Genomic DNA, 19,354 nt, shown 5'->3' with positions numbered 1-19,354 from the left:
AACCTTCTCCCCGTTGAGGTAGCCATTTGGCATAACATCTGTACTGGTTATGTGTTCGAAATGCAGAAGACGACTAAGCATCAGGGCTTTTTCTAAAGAGGGTTACAAGGGCGCCAGCCCACATGCCCTGACCATGTACCTAATTACACTGGGGAACAGAATCTGTGACAAGTATAAAATTCTGATTGACAAGGGATAATACTAGGTCATGTTTGGCCACAGTCTTCAACTTTGTCTGACAGTAATTTCCCCCCTCAGGAAACCTTAGAATGCCCCATTCTTCCTTAAATTCTCTGTAAAGTCCACGCTAAGGCACCCTCCTTCCACACCATTCCCCAGCTTGGTTGCTCCGATTCCCCTTGCAACATTTTCCTGGAAAACACCCAGCAATGTACCTGACCAGTCCCAACATGAGGTTCTCGATACTGGCACTCCCGAGGTGTTCGTATGCCTGATCACTCTTGTTCTCCAGAATGTTCTTCATGATGGAGATGACTTGCTCCACAAACAGAGTGTTCGTCTCTGTCACAGTTACCTGCAGAAAAACAAACATTTATGCTCTGCAAACTGCTGTGGATTACCCCATCACCTGGTTAGGAATCAGAAAGCAACACACAATGCAGAGAAAAATCAACACTGATAAAACAATTTAAAGTAAAGCCTTCACAATGATTAAGATAAAAAAGGAGAAGGAAATAAAAGAAGCATTCACACAACTTCACAAATACAAAGTAGTCTGTTCACGGGAAAAAGTGTATCTGTATGTGCGTATGTGTGTTTGTATGAATTATGAGTGTGTTTTCTTCTATTTTGCACTACAACATTTTGAATGATATGCAGACAAATTACATCCTACCTTACATGTATGTAACACAGTGTGTGTGTGTGTGTGCGTGTGTGTGATTGTGTATGTGATAGTAAATGTAGGAATGAATAAATAAAGGAATGAAAATATTCATTAAATAGATAACTATGACATTTTTTTTAAATCACACATTCAAACATTTGTACAATGTCTCCAATGCCATAAACTGCTCTCTGCACTTCCCCAAAAACATAATGTTTGCATCACTATCGGACACTTTGCCCATCGGGTGTGTTGTGTGGGGGCGTAGGGGAATCTAATTGCCAGACTGATCCTCACAAAACACCCACACATTCTGTCAACCATATCTGCTAGCTACAATTTTCACCATATATGGCAAAGGAAAAGAACAGCGAGAAAGTGTGGGCGTCAGTCTAATTTTGTTGATGTTTCTATCATTACTGCCATGGGAGTGATACTCTAAGCGACAGTTGTCTACAGATATGGGTCCATATTTCTCATGCAGGGCTCCTAATAACCAACAGCTTGAAAAATGTTTGCAGAAGAAATGAGGATTGATAAAAGTATCAACAGCTTGCAATTTTGAAAAATTCAGACTTGATATAATGAATGATAAGATAGCTCTGTACTAGTTTAAATGTAGCATAAGAATACAATTCCATGAGACAGGGCTCAAAATTCATTTTTGGAAATACAGTAGTAGGTGCACTGGTGCACCAAAACAAAAGAATTAGGTACACAGAAATAATTTTGGTACACATGAATAATTTTGGGAGCACCACATAACATAAAGTTGAATGTCAGCAAAAAATAATTACAAAGTTAAATACTGCTGCCTCTCTTATATATGATTCTGTAATTCTATAGTTAACTTCAATTCTATGGTTAACTTCAAAATTTCAAGTTACACATCATACAACAAAAAGGTTACATTTCAAGAATATTCTGTACACTAGTGTACAATTATTATATAGTGTAACCTCTACCTTATCTCCTACAAAATATCTAGGTGCACTGGTGCACCCACAGTCAAACATACATGTAAGGTGCACAGCTCCAATTTTGAGTGCACAATGGTGCACATGCACCCACTATTTTGAGCCCTGTGAGACAATACCAAAAAGCAAATCATAGGCTCAAAAGTCACAACTTTTACATCTTTTGTTACTCCTTTTCTAAATCAATGTGTAACTTATTTTGTAGTTCACCGAAACTTAGATACTGTATCTTGAATTTGCTAAAAATACTGACTTTACAAGAAAGAAAATAGCCATATCTATTCAGTGACACTTGGAACAGCACAATTAGTCAACTTGCCAAACTGTTCTATAACTTCAAAACCTTCAGCAAATTTGGTATTTCTTTTCAAATGGCTATCTTCATATATCTTTGATTCTAGTGGCGTAAGAAAAAACGGGAATTTGACTTACGCGTACCTGCCCTGTCGAGTCGAAGAACTTGTTGACGTTGGACTTGATCTGGTTGAAGAGGACGGGATACAGGGCCGGGTGAAGTTCAAGACCAAGAAGGTCCTTCACAGCTGTTCGGATCTGAGACAGCAGATCAATAAAAAATCCATAAGAACTTGTGTTTGCATCACAACATTTGAATTCTGATAGACAACACATTAACAATTTTTTGCACAATCATGCATGTGAGGCAAAGGGCAAAGTTCAATTTCTTAGAACTGATGCAACAGCCTAAAGGAAATTTAGAATGTGATTAACATTTCTAGAAATAGATTTCCAGGAGCCAGTGCAACTATTTCTAGAAAAAAAACAGTTTCTAGGAACTAATGGTTAGGAATTACTGCAACAATTTCTAGGAACCAATGTTAAGGACTAGCGTAACATTTTCTAGGAAGCACCGTTTAGGAATTAGTACACATGTATGACAATTTATAGGAACCACTGGTTAAGAATTAGCATAACAAATTCTTGGAACCACTGGTTAGGAATTAGTGTAACAATTTATAGAAACCAATGGTTAGGAAACAGTGCAACAATTTCTTCAAACACTGGTTAGGAATCAGTCCAACAGTTTCAAGGAACCAATGGTTAGGCATTAGTACAACAATTTCTAGGAATGTGTGAATATAATATTTGAACAAAGCCAGAACCTATACATGTAGATATAGTAAACGGTTCATTGTCCTGTATGAAGTCAAATTGCATTCCAACATGTTAATACCGTAAATGCATTTAAGTTTGTGTGGTTTTTATTTCCCGCTAAGGCGAAAATGGAGTGTTCATGGTGTTTTAAGTTTGCGCTATAGTAACATACTGCTACAATATTGGACAAAATTGTTTGCGGTGGCTTTAAGATCGCGGTGAAACGGTCGCCGCAAAAACCATGAACATAAAACAACCGCAAACATTTCTGCATTTACAGTATACTGACCTGTAGCCCGGCCCTCTCACTATTGCACACCAGAAGGTTGAGGAGTTTGGCTAAGAATCTGCTGACGGGAGGGTAGATTTCCTCCTCTGACTGGGGAGAGCCGTTGTACAGGGAATACACACTGCCTTTTCTGCTGGGGTCCGACGGAATGGCAATACTGCAGGGGATAAAAAGGCAGATTTGTTTAATCTCTAAATTGGGGTGGAAGACCATTCATGACTGCCAGGATTCCCTGACAGCTACTGACAATACAGGAGGCAAAGACTAGTAGACAACCTCAAGTCAACCGTACACATTCACGGCACAGCTTCAGTAAAGACGCTATAGCTGCATGGTTCCCGTTTAGAACTCTATTCAAACCCACACCCAGACTATTTTTGCCATGTGTGTAGCTTTCTCAATGGCAAGGTTTAGAATGACAGGCTGAATAAAACTATGCAGCTCCAGATGTCTTACTGAGGGATGACTGAAATGCAATAGATGTTGGTTAGCTGAGAAACGAGTCCACTCTCCTTTATAGCTACTGACACAAGTCAGAGAAAATTGGGATCTTCTACCCTAATATCTGCTTGGAGGTCAGGGTTTGTTAGAACATGTTTGTTGGTCTTCTTTGTAAATGTGGAATGTAGTCTCTTGACAATGTATCATAAATTTAAGTTGACATTTTCTCCAGGCACAATCTTAAGTCTTCTTCATCACACATCCCTAACCTAAGCCCCCCCTCCATACATGTACAATGTATATTAGCCATGTCAACCCAAAACCCTACTGTAATTTGATCCTTACCTTCTCCTTGTGTTAGTCTTGTCCATCAAACACACCCCGCCCAGGGCACAGAGAAACCCTGTCATGTTGATCCACTCGTTTAGCTGATCCTGTAATCAAATTAAGATTAAACCACATCAATTGATAACAAGGGAAGGATCATATCATGTTTCAATTGTACCCTAAAGTAAATCAAAATGCAAAGTAATTTTGTTTAGTTTGTAATCAAATCTATGAAGTCAGTGTTAACAAAGACCAATTGATAGGTGTTAAAAAAGCCAGATAATTATTTGCAGTCTTGTTAACATGGTTGATTCAAAGAAAACAATACAAGTTACAATTTTGCAACTTCTATGCAAGGCGGGTTATTAGCTGGTTACCAATTAACAGATGGTTTTCATCAATAGATGGTTGTCAGCAATAGATGGTTAACTTTGATAGATGGTTACTATTAATAGATGGTCGTCAGTAATAGATGGTTGTCAGTAATAGAGTTACCATTAATAGATATCAGCAATAGAATGATATTTATCATTAACACTTTGTTTTCATTCATAGATGGTTATCATTAAAAGATGGTCGTCAGTAATAGATGGTTACCATCAATAAATGGTTACCATCCATAGATGGTTACCATTAATAGATGGTTATCATTAATAAATGATCGTCAGTAATAGATGCATATGGTCGTCAGTAATAGATGGTCGTCAGTAAAAGATGGTTACCACCTGTCCAATAGATGGTTATCATTAATAGATGGTTACCATTAATAGATGGTTATTTTTAATACAATATAATACATGTAGATGGTTGTCACTTGTCAGCGATAGAAGCTTATCAGTAGTAGATGGTTGTCAATAATACATGAAGATGTTCGTCAGTAATAAATGGTTAACATTGATAGTTGATTGTCAGTAATAGATGGTTGTCAGTAATAGACAGTTATCATTATAGCTGGGCACAATCTGGTTAGCTCTCCTGACTAGCAGCAAAGCCATGCTCACATCCAGATCATGCTCATGCAGAGAGGGGGACTGGGAAGCTCGCCGGCGTACAACCGTTCTGTGGAGGCTGTCCGGTGTCTGCGCGTCGTCGCCCTTGACCTTGGGGTAGTTGATGAGGACCTTGGTGTTGTTTTCCCACTTGTTTCTCGTCTCTTCCCAAGCCTGGTAACAAATCGTGGATACCGTAACTTCACTTAAGTTTGCAACACAATTTTGTGGCACGGTAAAAATTATTAGTTCAACTTCAAGCTGAAGCAACAGCAGTAACACCTTGGAACGCAGAACTGTTATATATGTTTGTGATGACTGTGAACTTAACAACACAGTGAAAATTTCTAATTTTACAGAAAGTTATAAGATATTTCCTGAAACCCTTGTGAGTTTGTTTTTAGAAAAAATCCTTTTTCCCTTTTATCAGCAAAGACAGATACAACACTACATATTCTGTGCTTTAACTTAAAACATTTTCCTTGCACAAACTATCTTCACTAACTACACATAACATTTATCATTTCTGTTACAAAAGAAACTGTCTGAAATTAACTCAAAACAGCTACATTTAAATCTTAGGACACAAGCTATATATACTTCAGAATCTGTATACGCTAAAGAGCAAAATTGTTGACATAGCTATTACGTACCTCCATGTTTCCCCTTGTGGAATGTTCTATTCTTCTGAGAAGGGACATTATGTGCTTCTGAAGGGCTGCACGACCTGAAAAAAGATTGAACAACAAAACATGTCTTTTAAAATAAACAGCAAGACTGTTAAACCATCTTTTCCAGCTCCATACTACTAACTGGTAACTATGATAATATTTTAGAAAAAACTCACTTGTTAAACATATAATTTCATTAAGCTTACACATGGAAAAACAACGTGCACAATCTTAAACAGAGACAGAATTGCAGCCATGGATATCTATTCACCAGATTTGAAAAAATGCCAAGCCTTGATCATCCGTGAAACAAAAAAATGTCCACATGTAGTATGACGGTTCTCCATGTAGGGGGGACAAACACCTTCTGTTGTGGCTAGAGTGAGCTGGCACCGGAGTCCTCACTATTCATGACTACTGTCCTGATTAGTCTAGCAGTTCGCCCGTCTCCAATTTCCTGAAGTTGTTTTTCTTCTCTACCAGATGACGTATTCGTGTGTCGTGTTTCCATAACATTCAGAAGTAAATGAGGAAGGGGCTAGGTGAGGTAAGGTGAGTTTCCGAAATATTATGATTGGAAACAAAACACCGTCAGGTGATGGCCATGATATGTTTTAGAAACACGAAGATTTTGTTACTGCAAATTCATGGCACGTAAATTTCGCAGCATGAAGTTTGCTGTTGAAACATTAAGTATAGTGACACAATGAAAGACGGAACATTATATGTTCATCATGCAAAAAACGCAAACTTAAAAACACCAACAAAAAAAAACAAATTCAAATTTACTGTTACAGTAACAGTTAGTTTCTTACATAGCAGAGGGAGGCAGGTGTTTCATTGTTTTCTAGTTTGTTTTTCACTCTTAACAAAACAAAATGCAAAATGTAAAGAATAAAATCTTCAGAGCAATCAGAGCAAAGAGACTGAAAATGGTTCACACATGTACATTTCAACCACTGTGTGATTTTAGCTGCATATACGTTGTTACATTTGAACAGGAGCATGACACACCGAGAATTGCATCACAATTTTTTTACGTACGTTGACCCATATGATGAAAATGGAATATTATTAATCAAATCATGTTTTTTATCAAAAACATTTTACACACAGATTTTCATTCAAGCAACAGAGAGCTAGGACATCTTTTTTTTGATAGCTTCCACAGTGACTGGTTATGGAAAAAGTTACACTATTTATAACCCTAAATTCATACAATGTTGCATACCTACACAGATAATACAGTTCTTAGTCCAAAGCTGTAGATTAATAGAGAGTAGAGGTCTTTCAAAGGGCGCAAAACTAACCCATGGACACGATATTGTTATTGCACGCTGAAGCGAAGTCGGAGTACACTGTGTAGTTCGGCAACACCTGTTCCACCGACAGGTCGTCGACGCGCGAGCGGATGTCGGCCTCCTCGCAGAGATAGCGGAAGCACGACATGGCAACCAGCACGGCCTCCATGTCGCTGCTCCACAGGTACATGAAGAACACCACCTCCAGTTTCTTGTGAGCCTGGCGACAGATGGGGATGTGGCTGCCCACAGTCGCATGGTCCTGGGAAAAGATCATCTATAAACTGTGTAATCCAAATCCGTTAACGAATCTGAACTAAAAAAACACTTTGAAATTCTTGTAATTGTGGTAAACGTGCATCGTTTTTAAAATGTTATACTTTATATATCCTCTAAATTATGTACTTGGGACTATTGGTGTTTTCATATTTCTATGAGAATAACAGTGTTGTGACCGTCTAATTCATCTAATGAGAATAAGTGTTGTGACTGTTATATTTTTCAAATTGTTACTTCGTATGTACTATAATGTTACAATTGAACTGTTTAAAAGTTTTATCAAACCAGTCTTAAAAGCCTGTAAAAAGGTATGCAAAACATGACACCTGGAAAATGATATTTTCATTTTACATTAGGCCTCACATCGTTTACCCTTGTCTTTGTTTTCAAAACCATCTTCCGTTGACTAAATCAATAAAGTCCTGCCACTCAGATAACATCATGACTTTCCTGACTTTGTTTACTTTTTTGAATCCAATACCTACAAAACATCTAAGGATCATACGTCAATGAAGGTAATAAGATACACAAGGTAACAGTTACTCAAGCAACTGGATAGATATTGGAAATCTAAGGAGCGATCCATGCATGTGTAGTTTTCAAATTCAATACAAGCATACACGCACACTTTTGATTGGTGCTACCAATGAATGCAACCAGAGCAGTATTAGGGCCCAAAATATGGAGAAAAAAAATGCTGATATCTTTATGGTAGTGACATTTACTAACACTATTTAGCACATTTGCATAATAATTTCATACTTTGAGCATTCTAAAACCGCAAAAAAATGTGCCGTACGATGATTCCCTTAGTTTCGCGAGCCTACAAAAACCCCAGCGACGATTTTCAGTGAGTTCTCAAATCACAACAACGTCGTATTTTTGCATGATGAACATGGCTATACATTGTGATAGTGTTGTTTGAACTAATCATGTATAGAAATGACTAAATAAATTGACTTTCAAAGTCCAATTTTCGGGCCCTAATATTGCTTGGGTTTCCTTTAAAGTAAGTCACTACCTTAAAATTAGGACCGTTATTTCAAACATTTCAGAGGACACTGACCTTGTACTTGACCAAGAACTTGATACGACAGGAGAGGATCTCTCGTAGCCACTTCAAGATGTCTGTGCTGTTGGGAAGCTGCTGTACAATCAGCTTCTGAGACACTGAGAACAAAACTTGGCAACTGCAAAGGGGGGAGGGCACTCAATGAGACTCTTGTTGTAGCCATGTGATTCTATACTCAGTGTTAACTTTCTACCTGATAATAACTTCCCAAATAACCAATGGAAGCATATCAAGATGTCTACTATTTGGAGGAATGTACATTGTGATTTTAGAAAAGTGATGTCCTTGAAATAATTGCAGTAGAAGCACATACAAGTACTGGGCTGTAAATTGTTTTTTTATCCCAGAGATACATAATATCTTGTATGTGTGTTCAAAGAGCACAATCATGGGATACATATAGTATGTGCAGCTTTATTGTGAGAAACATTGAAGACATCTAGCAGATGCATCATCAAGGCATAAGAAATTATTTGTGTGGTCAGATAGATATGTTACAGTGACCTGTAAGTTGAAGTGTAACACATTTTTTGATGAAAAGAATGAGAGAAGTTTGTTGAAATACGAAGAAACAGTATTGTACAAAACGTCATGTGGCGAGTCATTTTTTACATGAACCAGCAATACACACAACCTACAGGGTGGGTACTGGTCCAGCTCAATCAGGTCCAGGTACAGAGAGCACACTCTATATAACTCTCTGGACAGGAGCTAACAGTCCAGTTTGACTTGAGTATGTTATCTGCCCTTATTTGGATATCTGGGGCATTCATCCCAAACAAAAATGAATGAACTGTCTAAAAAAATACAATATAAGGTAGGGAACAAACTTTGATATATCTGCTTTGCTTTTGTGTTTGTTTGTTTTGAATGAACCAATAATATTACCAGTGTTTGTTTTGGTTTAGGTCCAAAAATGTTGATTTTTTGGGGGTCCAGGTTTAAGGTGATTTTCTGGCCCAGTGTACCAGTACCCACCCTTACTACCGATATCAATTGAAAAGAAAAGTAAGGTTAGAGACAACATAAATTCTCACCGTAACAGAAGACATCTACATGTACTCCACTCAGATTAGCAATCATTGACTAACTTATTGATGTCACTATTTCAATAAATCATTTACATGTAGGGACTCAGCAGACAGTTTTGCTGTACTGGATTGGTTAGAATTGGAGCACTAGTCTAGAAAACAGATAGATGGTTAAATAGTGGTTAAGTTGAGCAGCCTGTTATATAGTTAACTGATAGACAGTTAGAGAGATGGTTTGGGTAAATGGATGGTAAGTAGGTTGTTGGGTTGTTTTATAACTGATTGATTGATTGACACATTGAAGAACTGATTGGCTGATTGACTGATTTTTGAGAGAGTTTCCCTGATTGGCTGATGTGGAAAGCTGTTGGCTGATTGACTGATTTTTGACAGATTCATTGACTGGCTAATGTGGTAAAGTTGTCACTACAGTTTCTTCTTCCTTCTCCTAGGGGGAACATGTTAACCTTTGTCATGCTAACTCACCAGTGTAGTTACGGGCACCCTTAGCATGTGAAAGGTTAACCAAAGGTGGCCAAAACATAAATTCTGCAACAAACTTTTGATAAAAAATTCCATTTCAACTCTGGAGAAAGCTTGAAGCGAATAACTTGTTTTGGGACTCTTTGATAGAAAATTGTAAAAAAAGGCATGTTTCCCCACTTGGAAAGGAAGAGAAGAAGAAAAACTACATGGTTTATCAAATTGACTCCTACTTTCATTTAAAATTTAGCTGTTACCTCTCTGCTAGGAATCCACCCTTGGTTGATTTGGCTGTCGATTCATTATCACTGCAATGTAATGTTTGAACAATCATACTTGCTTTATTTTACCTATGTTGGCTACACACTGTCTACACTTAATGCTTTTTCAAATCTAATTCCAAATCTGTGCAACTAACATTAACTACAGTCATCTAATAGTTATAGTAATATATTATTACAATAAAAGTTACTGTAACTTTTCTATGAAAAGAAACTGTGTAATATTCATTTTGGAAAGTTACATTTCTATGCTATTAAGTTTTTGCTTGGACTATTTTTCGAGTTTTACTGAAAACAAATTAATTTTTCCATAATGAAACATTTACTGTTTATCATAAAAATTTTACTACATAGACAAAATATATAAGGTTGGTCTAGTTAAAAAATCAAGACAGATATTTGCATGTGGGCCAATTTGTAAATGGGCTTGAAAATGTCAGCTAATTTGCGTTCAGATATTGAAACCTTTTTTTTTTAAATTCACCATATTCTGCAATCACCATTCGTGCATTGTGCAAGGCATCTTAATTCAATTATGAATAGCACTTTCAAATAAGTAACAGCAAATTGATATCAGTTTTAAGACTACTATTATTATAATAGTATTTCATTTAGTTGTCAACAAAGTTTTCTTAGTCAACAACGAAGGGCAATCTAAAGTACACCTATGTGTGACACCAACAGCTAGCTATCGCCACACTACATTTTTTCACTACTGCAGTTAATAGCTATACTAACGGTTTTCCATATAGTTTAACAGTTTAAGGGTCTATGTACAAGGTTCTGGGAAGTGATGTTTAGTTTTTGCTCTACTGTGAGTCACATCACATGGTTAGTAGTCAACTGCTGCAAACCTCATATGTAACGAGACTTGGCTGTTCTCCTCTACGGCATACCTGATGTCCCAGAAAGTCGCGATGGGCGCCTCAGGATTCCACAGTTCGATGTTTTCTGGTTGGTGGAGGCACAGGAGGGCCTACGGATACGGACGGTGGTTAGACTTTTGCAGCAGGTACAAGAAACATGCCACAAATTATCGTTAATTTGGAGATGGTTTTATTTTCGAGGTTTTCGCATTGACCTCTCTACAGCAAAGTCATGACATCGAGATTATACTTTCCACTGTATGTGGAAAAAAACAACAATGAACAGTGTGTGTGGGGAACACATGTGCATGTGTATGTAATATACCGGGGAAAACAGGGTGTCCTCTGGGCATCCCCTGCAGAAGAAGGGTGTAAAATTTCCTTGTTTTCTTAGTGTAGGGCGTCCTGACCTCCTGCTAGCTAATAGCCTGCATTCCATTGCATTACAGCAGGTAAAAGAAACATGCCACATGTTAAGTGTAAATTTGGTATTGTCCATGGTGGTTTCATTCATTTTGTGAAGTTTTTGCCATGACCTCGCCACCGCAAAATCATGACACTGGGAATATGGTTTCCACTGTATTACATTCCATTGTATTACGGCAGGTAAAGGACATTTGGTGTTGTCCAAGGCGGTTTTATTTATTTTGTGAGATTTTTGCGGTCACCCCCCCACCACAAAATCATGATATCGTAAATATCATAATTTTCCATTGCATTACTACTGTACTACAGACTTGATTCAACTGTGAAACTAAGTCTACGTGATGAGTCTACTTTGTGTGTACGTACCTCCATGGCTTCCTGTGACAGCTCAGGCATGTGTTCCTGTGGGACCAGGTACACCAGGCCGTTGATCAGCTCCAAGGTACTGCTCTGGATCTCATGGCCCATCTTACCAGGGTTCTGCCAACAGGGAAGGTAACATCACTTGCCTTTCTTATCTTACTCGCTCTCACTCACTCATGATCACTCACTCTCTCCCATAGCTTACTAGACTGTTTTTAGGAAGGTACCTATTTCCTAGCCTCTACCAGGCTCCGTGATGGCTGGAAAAATAGTAGAAATTGGCCAAATAGAGTGAATAGTATGCTAAGGGAGTCGGCTACGGAGAGAGGGACCAATGGACACCTATTGTTCCTCTCTCAGTAGCATCCTTAGCATACTATTCACACTATTTGGCCAATTTCTACTATTTTTCCAGGGATCCACGGAGCCTGGCTGAGGCTACCCATTTCCATAGCACTACAGCAAGTTGCTAGTCCCCTGTCAAATGAAAAGCAAGCAATCTCTCACTAGGTGATATTACAATATCAAGCAAAAGTGTTTTATCATCATAATCTTTGCATAATTCTGAAGTGTTCCACATTCAAGTTGACACTTTGGCCCAATTTACACTTGTTCTGTGAAATTGTAGTACTACACATGGTAGTCTACTACTGTAGTAGACTGCAGATTGGCTTTAACTTTACACTCACTGACAGGAAGCCTAGCAGGACACCTGCTGTTCCTGATTGCCATGAAACTGTAGTGACCTATTGTGACCTTTGAAAAATCGCGGGAGGGAATTTCAGCATTTTTTTATTTGTGAAAAGGTAGGGGTTTTATCTGATGCGAAATACCAAGAAAAGGGAACTGACAGCTTGGTTTTACTGAGAAAACTAGAGAATGACCGCAGATAACCCGAAATGGAACACGCGATCAGTTCGAATTACGTCAAATCGAACATGGTTGTTGGCTTCGAAGTGTAGTCTACTACCTCTGTACTACAGTTTCGCTTTACACCCGGTTCGAAGTCTCACAGAACCTCCGCTGAAGTGTAGTACTACTACCCCCGAGGTTGTAGTAGACTTCCGTAGTAGACTACAGTAGTTTTCTTTTTACACCCAGAAAAAAGCTGTAGTCCAATACAATAGTAGACTACCATGTGTAGTACTACAGTTAAAAGGACAAGTGTAAATTGGGCCTTTGTCTAAATGCCATCCAAAACTAAGGCATGTAATAAATGAAAAAAAAAAGAATGAAGACCTTTATTGTACATTCGTGCCCGAGGGGCTAGATACAGGTAATGTCTAACATAAACCTAACTAACAGGTGACATATACAGTGAAATATACATGTATACAGTACTGTACATAGTTTAAACATACATGGTAGATATGAGTGATAAGCTTAAAGCTAATGCAGTAGGGTCAACTTCTTCTCGCTTCTTTGTACATGTGAAGATGTATGAACATATCCAGTTTCTTGTACAAGGGTTGTCTAGACGCATAATAAATGTATGGTCTTACATGTAACATCAGCATGGGGTCTGGGTAGATGAGTTTGACTATCCACAGCAGAAGGGTCTTGTAGCTCAACGTCTCATCTGCCGGTTTCTCCTTGAACTTCAGACTGGTCACTTTCTCCCGTAATGTCATGCTCTGTTGGTATAACCAGACATTCACAAAGTTTCAATCACATGTATAAAACCTACATTCAAAAATAACTGTTTCTCTTATCTAGAATAAATTTCATAAACAAAATTATGGCAGTTTTGACATTCAGTTTTCAATTTCCATGTTTAGGTTGTTTGTAAGCATGTAATTTTTAGAATGTTTTTTCCGGTAACTTTTTAAAAACTTTTAGTTCCTCCATCCAATCATGAAAACTACATTCAATTGTAACATTTTTTAAATATGTTAACATAACTATGTTCTGCCTCTTACGCTTCAATGAGTTAATGGCAAAGCTGTGAAAGACTGGCAACTTTCTGATGATGTTCTCTTCCACTATTTTTCAACATATTCTCACTAGCAGTCTTTAAAATTCTTAAACTACAATGTACTTCAAACACTAACAACTTCAAGTCCATTTTTCAAATCTGCAAGAAGATAGTTATCAGAACTGAGATTTTTGCTTCGTAGATATCATTTATATGTTAGTATAAATTCATTCCTAAAAGCTGTTGGCTGGTACCTGTTTTTACTTGGCAATTATGATTTTGAAGCTACACGGTTGAAGTACAACTTATTATAGTTCCTAATTCTTTAGCGACAACCGATGGGTGGACACATTTATTGCAGCTAGATTTGAGCAACTTCAAACTTTTGCTTGAAGTTTTTAAACAAGGACAGAGTCATCTTTAAAAGCACACAGAAGGAAACCTACACAAGTAAGCATGATGTACCATCTACTTTTACATGTAAAATACACGAAAAAAACACAGAAGCTAAGCAGAAGCTAAACAGAAGCTGAAGAAAGGGGAGAGGTTGAAGACAGGAGGTTCTAGTCACCCACGGGCCTGTAGCTGTTGACATCCGCACATAGATGTGCAGGTGAACTAGAGCCTGGAACCAACAAGTCACAGAAACACAGAGAGAGAGAAGAAATGTTGAAAGATATGACAGAAGAAACGAAAGACGTCGTAATATTCTAAGAAAGAGTGTGATGAGAAATACAGCAAATGGTGAAGAAAGTGAGAAGAATGGATCAAACACATGGTACATAAAAAGAGAACAGTAAAAACTAAGATATCATAGTGAAGAATGATGAGTGAGACATATCATAACACACACTATTCACTGGACTGCCTTGTAATTTTTTTTGTTACGGTTCCTAATTCTTTAGCGACACCTCATGGGTGGACACATGATGATAATGATGAAAACTTCTTTATGCAAAATATATAAAAATGTAACGTATGAAATCAAATCTTAATTAATATTATACTTGCCAATTGTGTTCAAATTACCCCCCTTAGGTATTGTAAAAGTTTCTAAATACATGGTAATGAGCTCATTAACATGTAAATGAATGCAAAGTTCAGGCCCAACCTGGCTGAGTCTGAGAGGTGTGTTTGTGCTGCATCCCTCCGTCACTTTTCTCAGGGTGTCTGTGAGCATAGTTCGCAGTTCCCCCGAGAAACTGTAGAGAGTGTCGATCTTGGGCCACCATGGCATAGCTCTCTGTGATTACACAAACAAAAGATAAACTTTAAATGAAACTTCAAACTATTTATGAAACAGCTATTAACAGCTAGTTAACACAATATACAAAAAACTTGTACAATTTATCTACACTTCTTTGCTGCCATTTTCAAAATAACATTGTTTCCTTCAAAACATAAAAGAAAACGACCTTAAGTTTACAGATTTATGAACATGTAAAAAAATCCTCTACCCTAAAAAACATGTATAGCCTTTGAAATGAAGTACATGTACTAGACAATAAAATGCATACAAGTTTGTTTATTTTTTTCCTCTTTTCAGGCACTAGTAACTTTTTGAAAGTTGTTTTTCCTACCTGTGTTATAATCATGTGTAGAGATCTGACCAGGACAAAATGGAAGGCGGGCGGTGCATTAGGCTGTAGACAGGCCTTGAGATGGGAGTTGTTGTGGGGGTTGATGCGGAAACAGGACACGAAACAGTCGATCATCAGCTCAATGTCCGCCATCTGGTACCCTGGACCTCGCGAGAACTGCTTGTGAGCATTGAACAGCAGGTTCTGAAAAAAAGGCAGAGTTGTTGACTGGTAATCTTCCTTATGCTGTAAGTATACTGTACTTAAAAGTTCTGTCACTTTTCATGGTTCTCTTAATATCAAGTACCATAAAGTGTTCAGCAAGAAATCTGGTAATACTAGGATTTCTAATGGTGAACTGTACATGCATGTACTTGCACCTGTATTGCATATATTAAATTGTGTAGGTACAAGTCTGGACAAAACAAACTAAAACACAGTGGGTACCATTTCTTAAATACTTATTACTAGATATGTAAATTCTGTCTCAAGTTTGACAGATTAGCATTTGAAGATTGGGAAATCTTTGAAATTATAATTGCTTTCAGATGAAGATTATGTAAAGCATGGATTTAGTCTGGATGACTCTACCAAAATGATGATGATGATGATGATATGATGATAATGAAATCCTCATACATGCACAAAGATGACAATTTACCACAAAAAAAAGACTGTCGACTGCATGTACAACTTACAGATAATTGCTAAGGTACAGGTTCAGGTCATGTAGTTTTCAAAACATTTGCCTGGCAATTATTATTCATACCAACCTTTAGATCACCCAACAGAGACTGGACAATAAAACACAAGACAGAATTGTCCTGTCTGCTGATGTAGGTGGACGCCTTGCAGAGCTTGACGCAGGCGACAGCTGCGCTCTCTGTCAGGTGTTTTGGCACTCCCTGGCCGCTCAGGGCCTTCTTCACGTGATCGATAAAAAGTCGCTTCTTCTGGTATCTTGGGTTGGACACTACGTTGGGGTCGTTACTAGCTATTTGTTGCAACAATGCCTGGAAAGAGGAAATTTGGGTTACTGCATTGTACTTTGTCTAGAAAATACATATCCTGTAAAAGCTGTAATCTAAGTGGTCAGCTATAAGTTTCAAAGTCTTATAAAAATTTTGGTTTAGAACCTCAAGACTTACAGTCTAATGAAATTTCTTAGCTACCATGAAGTACAAGCCTACACTTTTCAGTATATTAAATGCTTAATATGCATGCGATGCTCAATTACAAATAGTGTAAAACAAATGAAATTGTGAAGATACAACTGTTGTGGATCTAAATCTGAATGGCATTAATAATACACTTCTTAATGTGAGTTTTTAATTTGTCCTTTTAGTTTTGTATGTGCAAGCCAAAGTGGGAATAATAGCACACACAAAGGCGAGAAAAATAGTACAGCATTTTTCTTTTTCTATCCTTAAAGTTAAAGTGAACATACATTGTACCACCTCTAGCTACTTGAGGGCTCAAGCATCATACTTCACCTCAATTGAGGATAACTGTTTTACCTTACCCTACCTCACCTTGGCAAGGTGTGGCTATCCTGAATCGACTTACTGGACTTAATTCTCAACATTCTGGTATTCAAACTTTGCAGTGGGCACACAGAGCAGTGGTAGAAATACTTTTTTTCAGTGTTCTGCAATATTGCAGAATGTCAAAATTTTGTTCTGCAATTTGAAAATATTTTCTGCAAATACACAAGACACCTTCTCAACTTGATAATGCCTATATGTACTTATGTTAACATCATATCTAGCTTTGCAACATTGCTGTAATTCTTAATTCTCACTCTATCTTTAAATTTTACTAGCAAAATTTGAAACAGGAATAATATAAATGTGTGTGAAAAATATTCAAATCAATAGCGAAAATTGCAACAGCAAAAGAGTACCTATTCAATGTTAATCAAATTAAATATTTGTTTATAATTTGAGCACATGTATGTGTATTGAAATTTTAAAAAATTCAACAACCTGCCTGATAAGGGGGAAAAGAACATTATATCCGTGCAAGGAATACGTGCTCTGATGCGTAAATGTTAGATCGCACGACCCGTGGTAACAAAAATCACAGCCACGGCCCACGGAAAAAATTAAAAGATTTGAAAAAATCGAGAAAATAAATGAAAAATTCAAAATAAAAGAAACCTCGCACAAACCTTGGCCTCTCCGTAATTTTATTTTTATAAATTTGAAAAATTGCTATCGGTTTTAAACATCGGACTCCGAGTTCGGGCAATCGGGGAGACTCGATCAAGACGGCCCGGGGATGTTATTGTTTTTCACGTGGGCGCCCCCCTCCCCACTGTCTCGGCACAGGAGGAAATGTCCCGCCTTCTCCACGCAAGGCGGTGCTCTAGATCTATCTTAGTAGTTCTCAACTTCATAGCTGCCATCTGGGCTTGAAGGACCACTGACTTATGTAGCAGCCACCGTTTCGTTCCTTCTGTCATCGCGCCCATGCCCCGAGTTCGGACCAGAAGAAATCGCATGCTTACTGCAACAATGTTTAACGTTATACAAGAAACATCCGGGAATTGTTTTCCCGACTTTTAGCGATCCCGAGATCGTGGCCGCGGAGATTAGCGAACTTAGGTCGGAAATGCACGAATTTGACATTTTCTCCCATGATTCGTCCCCGAAGTTATCACGGAAAGTGTCGGAAATCCCCGGAAAAACTGGAACCTCAGAGGCAGTCGGCACGCACCGAAACGCCGTCAGGTTCACTCGGCGCTGGTTTCAGTTTATCTACAGCGCTAAATTTGTATTATAACCTCCTTGGCTATAATTTAGAAAAATTGAGTCCCATTTTTTTTATTCTGCAAAATTGCAGGTTGTTTAATTTTTCTTCTGCAATCTTGAAAATCTTTCTGCAATTTGCAGATTGCAGACGGGTATTTCGAACGCTGCAGAGCATTACTGACATAAAAATATTGTTCAGTTGCAGTGTGATGATTTCGCAAAAAAGATGGGCACAAAAAAACTACAGTGACTATTTGAGGATTTACAGTAGTAAGATTTCTAAGAAACACTTACAGGACATAGCACCCACAGCATGATCTGTACTGTAGTGGCTAAAGAATTGTCACACAAATCTACAGTGACTATTTAAAGATCTACAGTACTAGGATTTCTAAGAAACACTACTTACAGGACATAGCACCAGCAGCATGATCTGTAGTGGCCATACGGCTGCCACCTTCCTCCTAGAGCCCTCCCCGGCAAAGGTGTCCAACAGATCAAACAACTTTTCCGCACACTCTGTTTGTAGAAGTGAAAAAAAAGTCAGGCAACCTAAACTACCTCTGCATTCTCGAGAATTCTCTTCAATTTTCCAGGGCAGGATAGCTCAGACTAATTCATCGACTAAGCTTCCATTATATTTTTTCCATATGTGTCAGCCTATTTCTAAAGTTTCAATATGTAGCTTTTTCATTCATGGAACAAAGGAATTACAACTCGAGAATAATGTAAATTCATTACAATCTATACAGTTTTCCATGTATCAAAAGTGTCTGCTACAACATGCTGACGTAACAGCTGTTGTTCAAAGATAATGAAACAACAACTGTTTTCCCTGTCCTTGGTGCTGAACGCCATCAGGTGACAAATGGCGCAAATTCTATGTCATTTTTGCCTTCAAATGCCAAACTAAGAACACTTGACATTGCAAAAATAAGCAATTTTTCTTTACATCTTTACACTGCTGAACTTTTCGGAGAGAGGTTATGGAAATGTCTGTACTATACAGTTTACAAAAGAGATTATGTACATCAATACTATATATTGAAGTAAATTCCACAACCTTTTCCACAACAAGCACATAACCAACTACCTTCTAGGTCTGCACTTGGTTTCTGATGAAGCTCTTGGAATTCCTCTGGATAGTTTTCCAAAAGATTCCATATGGCCTGTACAAAGGCAGAAAACCCAAAGTTAAAATCCAATACTTATCTATTAGAAAATTCATTGCACAATATAATCAGTTATTAATATAATTGTTAGCACACATGGACATAGCTTAAAGAAATACACTTTAACTTTAAAACAAAATCTATCAGTGTCTTTATTCTATATAACATTTTCCGAAAC

General features: G+C 37.8%; 1 protein-coding gene across 23 annotated transcripts in view; it reads right to left on the bottom strand.

Moving 5' to 3' along the window:
- LOC136445233 (neurofibromin-like) overlaps positions 1 to 19,354 on the bottom strand; it is a 63,143-nt gene that overhangs the window by 28,011 nt on the left and 15,778 nt on the right. For 10 of the 23 annotated variants that reach the window (XM_066443134.1, XM_066443114.1, XM_066443252.1 and 7 more), the window contains exons 8-24: positions 19,098 to 19,173; positions 18,414 to 18,523; positions 16,025 to 16,264; positions 15,252 to 15,455; positions 14,783 to 14,914; positions 13,259 to 13,390; positions 11,760 to 11,873; positions 10,956 to 11,077; positions 10,078 to 10,128; positions 8,301 to 8,424; positions 6,965 to 7,232; positions 5,637 to 5,710; positions 4,996 to 5,157; positions 4,013 to 4,101; positions 3,227 to 3,383; positions 2,257 to 2,376; positions 396 to 535 (exon numbers count right to left, since the gene is read on the bottom strand). In XM_066443134.1, coding sequence (XP_066299231.1) covers positions 396 to 535; positions 2,257 to 2,376; positions 3,227 to 3,383; positions 4,013 to 4,101; positions 4,996 to 5,157; positions 5,637 to 5,710; positions 6,965 to 7,232; positions 8,301 to 8,424; positions 10,078 to 10,128; positions 10,956 to 11,077; positions 11,760 to 11,873; positions 13,259 to 13,390; positions 14,783 to 14,914; positions 15,252 to 15,455; positions 16,025 to 16,264; positions 18,414 to 18,523; positions 19,098 to 19,173 — 2,315 coding nt within the window. Of the gene's footprint in view, positions 1 to 395; positions 536 to 2,256; positions 2,377 to 3,226; positions 3,384 to 4,012; positions 4,102 to 4,995; positions 5,158 to 5,636; positions 5,711 to 6,964; positions 7,233 to 8,300; positions 8,425 to 10,077; positions 10,129 to 10,955; positions 11,078 to 11,759; positions 11,874 to 13,258; positions 13,391 to 14,782; positions 14,915 to 15,251; positions 15,456 to 16,024; positions 16,265 to 18,298; positions 18,322 to 18,413; positions 18,524 to 19,097; positions 19,174 to 19,354 lie in introns of those variants that run through there. The other 13 variants (XM_066443158.1, XM_066443150.1, XM_066443244.1 and 10 more) reach the window with 10 other exon arrangements.

The sequence above is a fragment of the Branchiostoma lanceolatum genome, chromosome 1, assembly GCF_035083965.1.
Source record: "Branchiostoma lanceolatum isolate klBraLanc5 chromosome 1, klBraLanc5.hap2, whole genome shotgun sequence".
In the NCBI taxonomy this organism is placed as follows: domain Eukaryota; kingdom Metazoa; phylum Chordata; class Leptocardii; order Amphioxiformes; family Branchiostomatidae; genus Branchiostoma; species Branchiostoma lanceolatum.
Note: the sequence above shows the minus strand (reverse complement) of the source record. Positions and strands in the feature narration are given on the sequence as shown.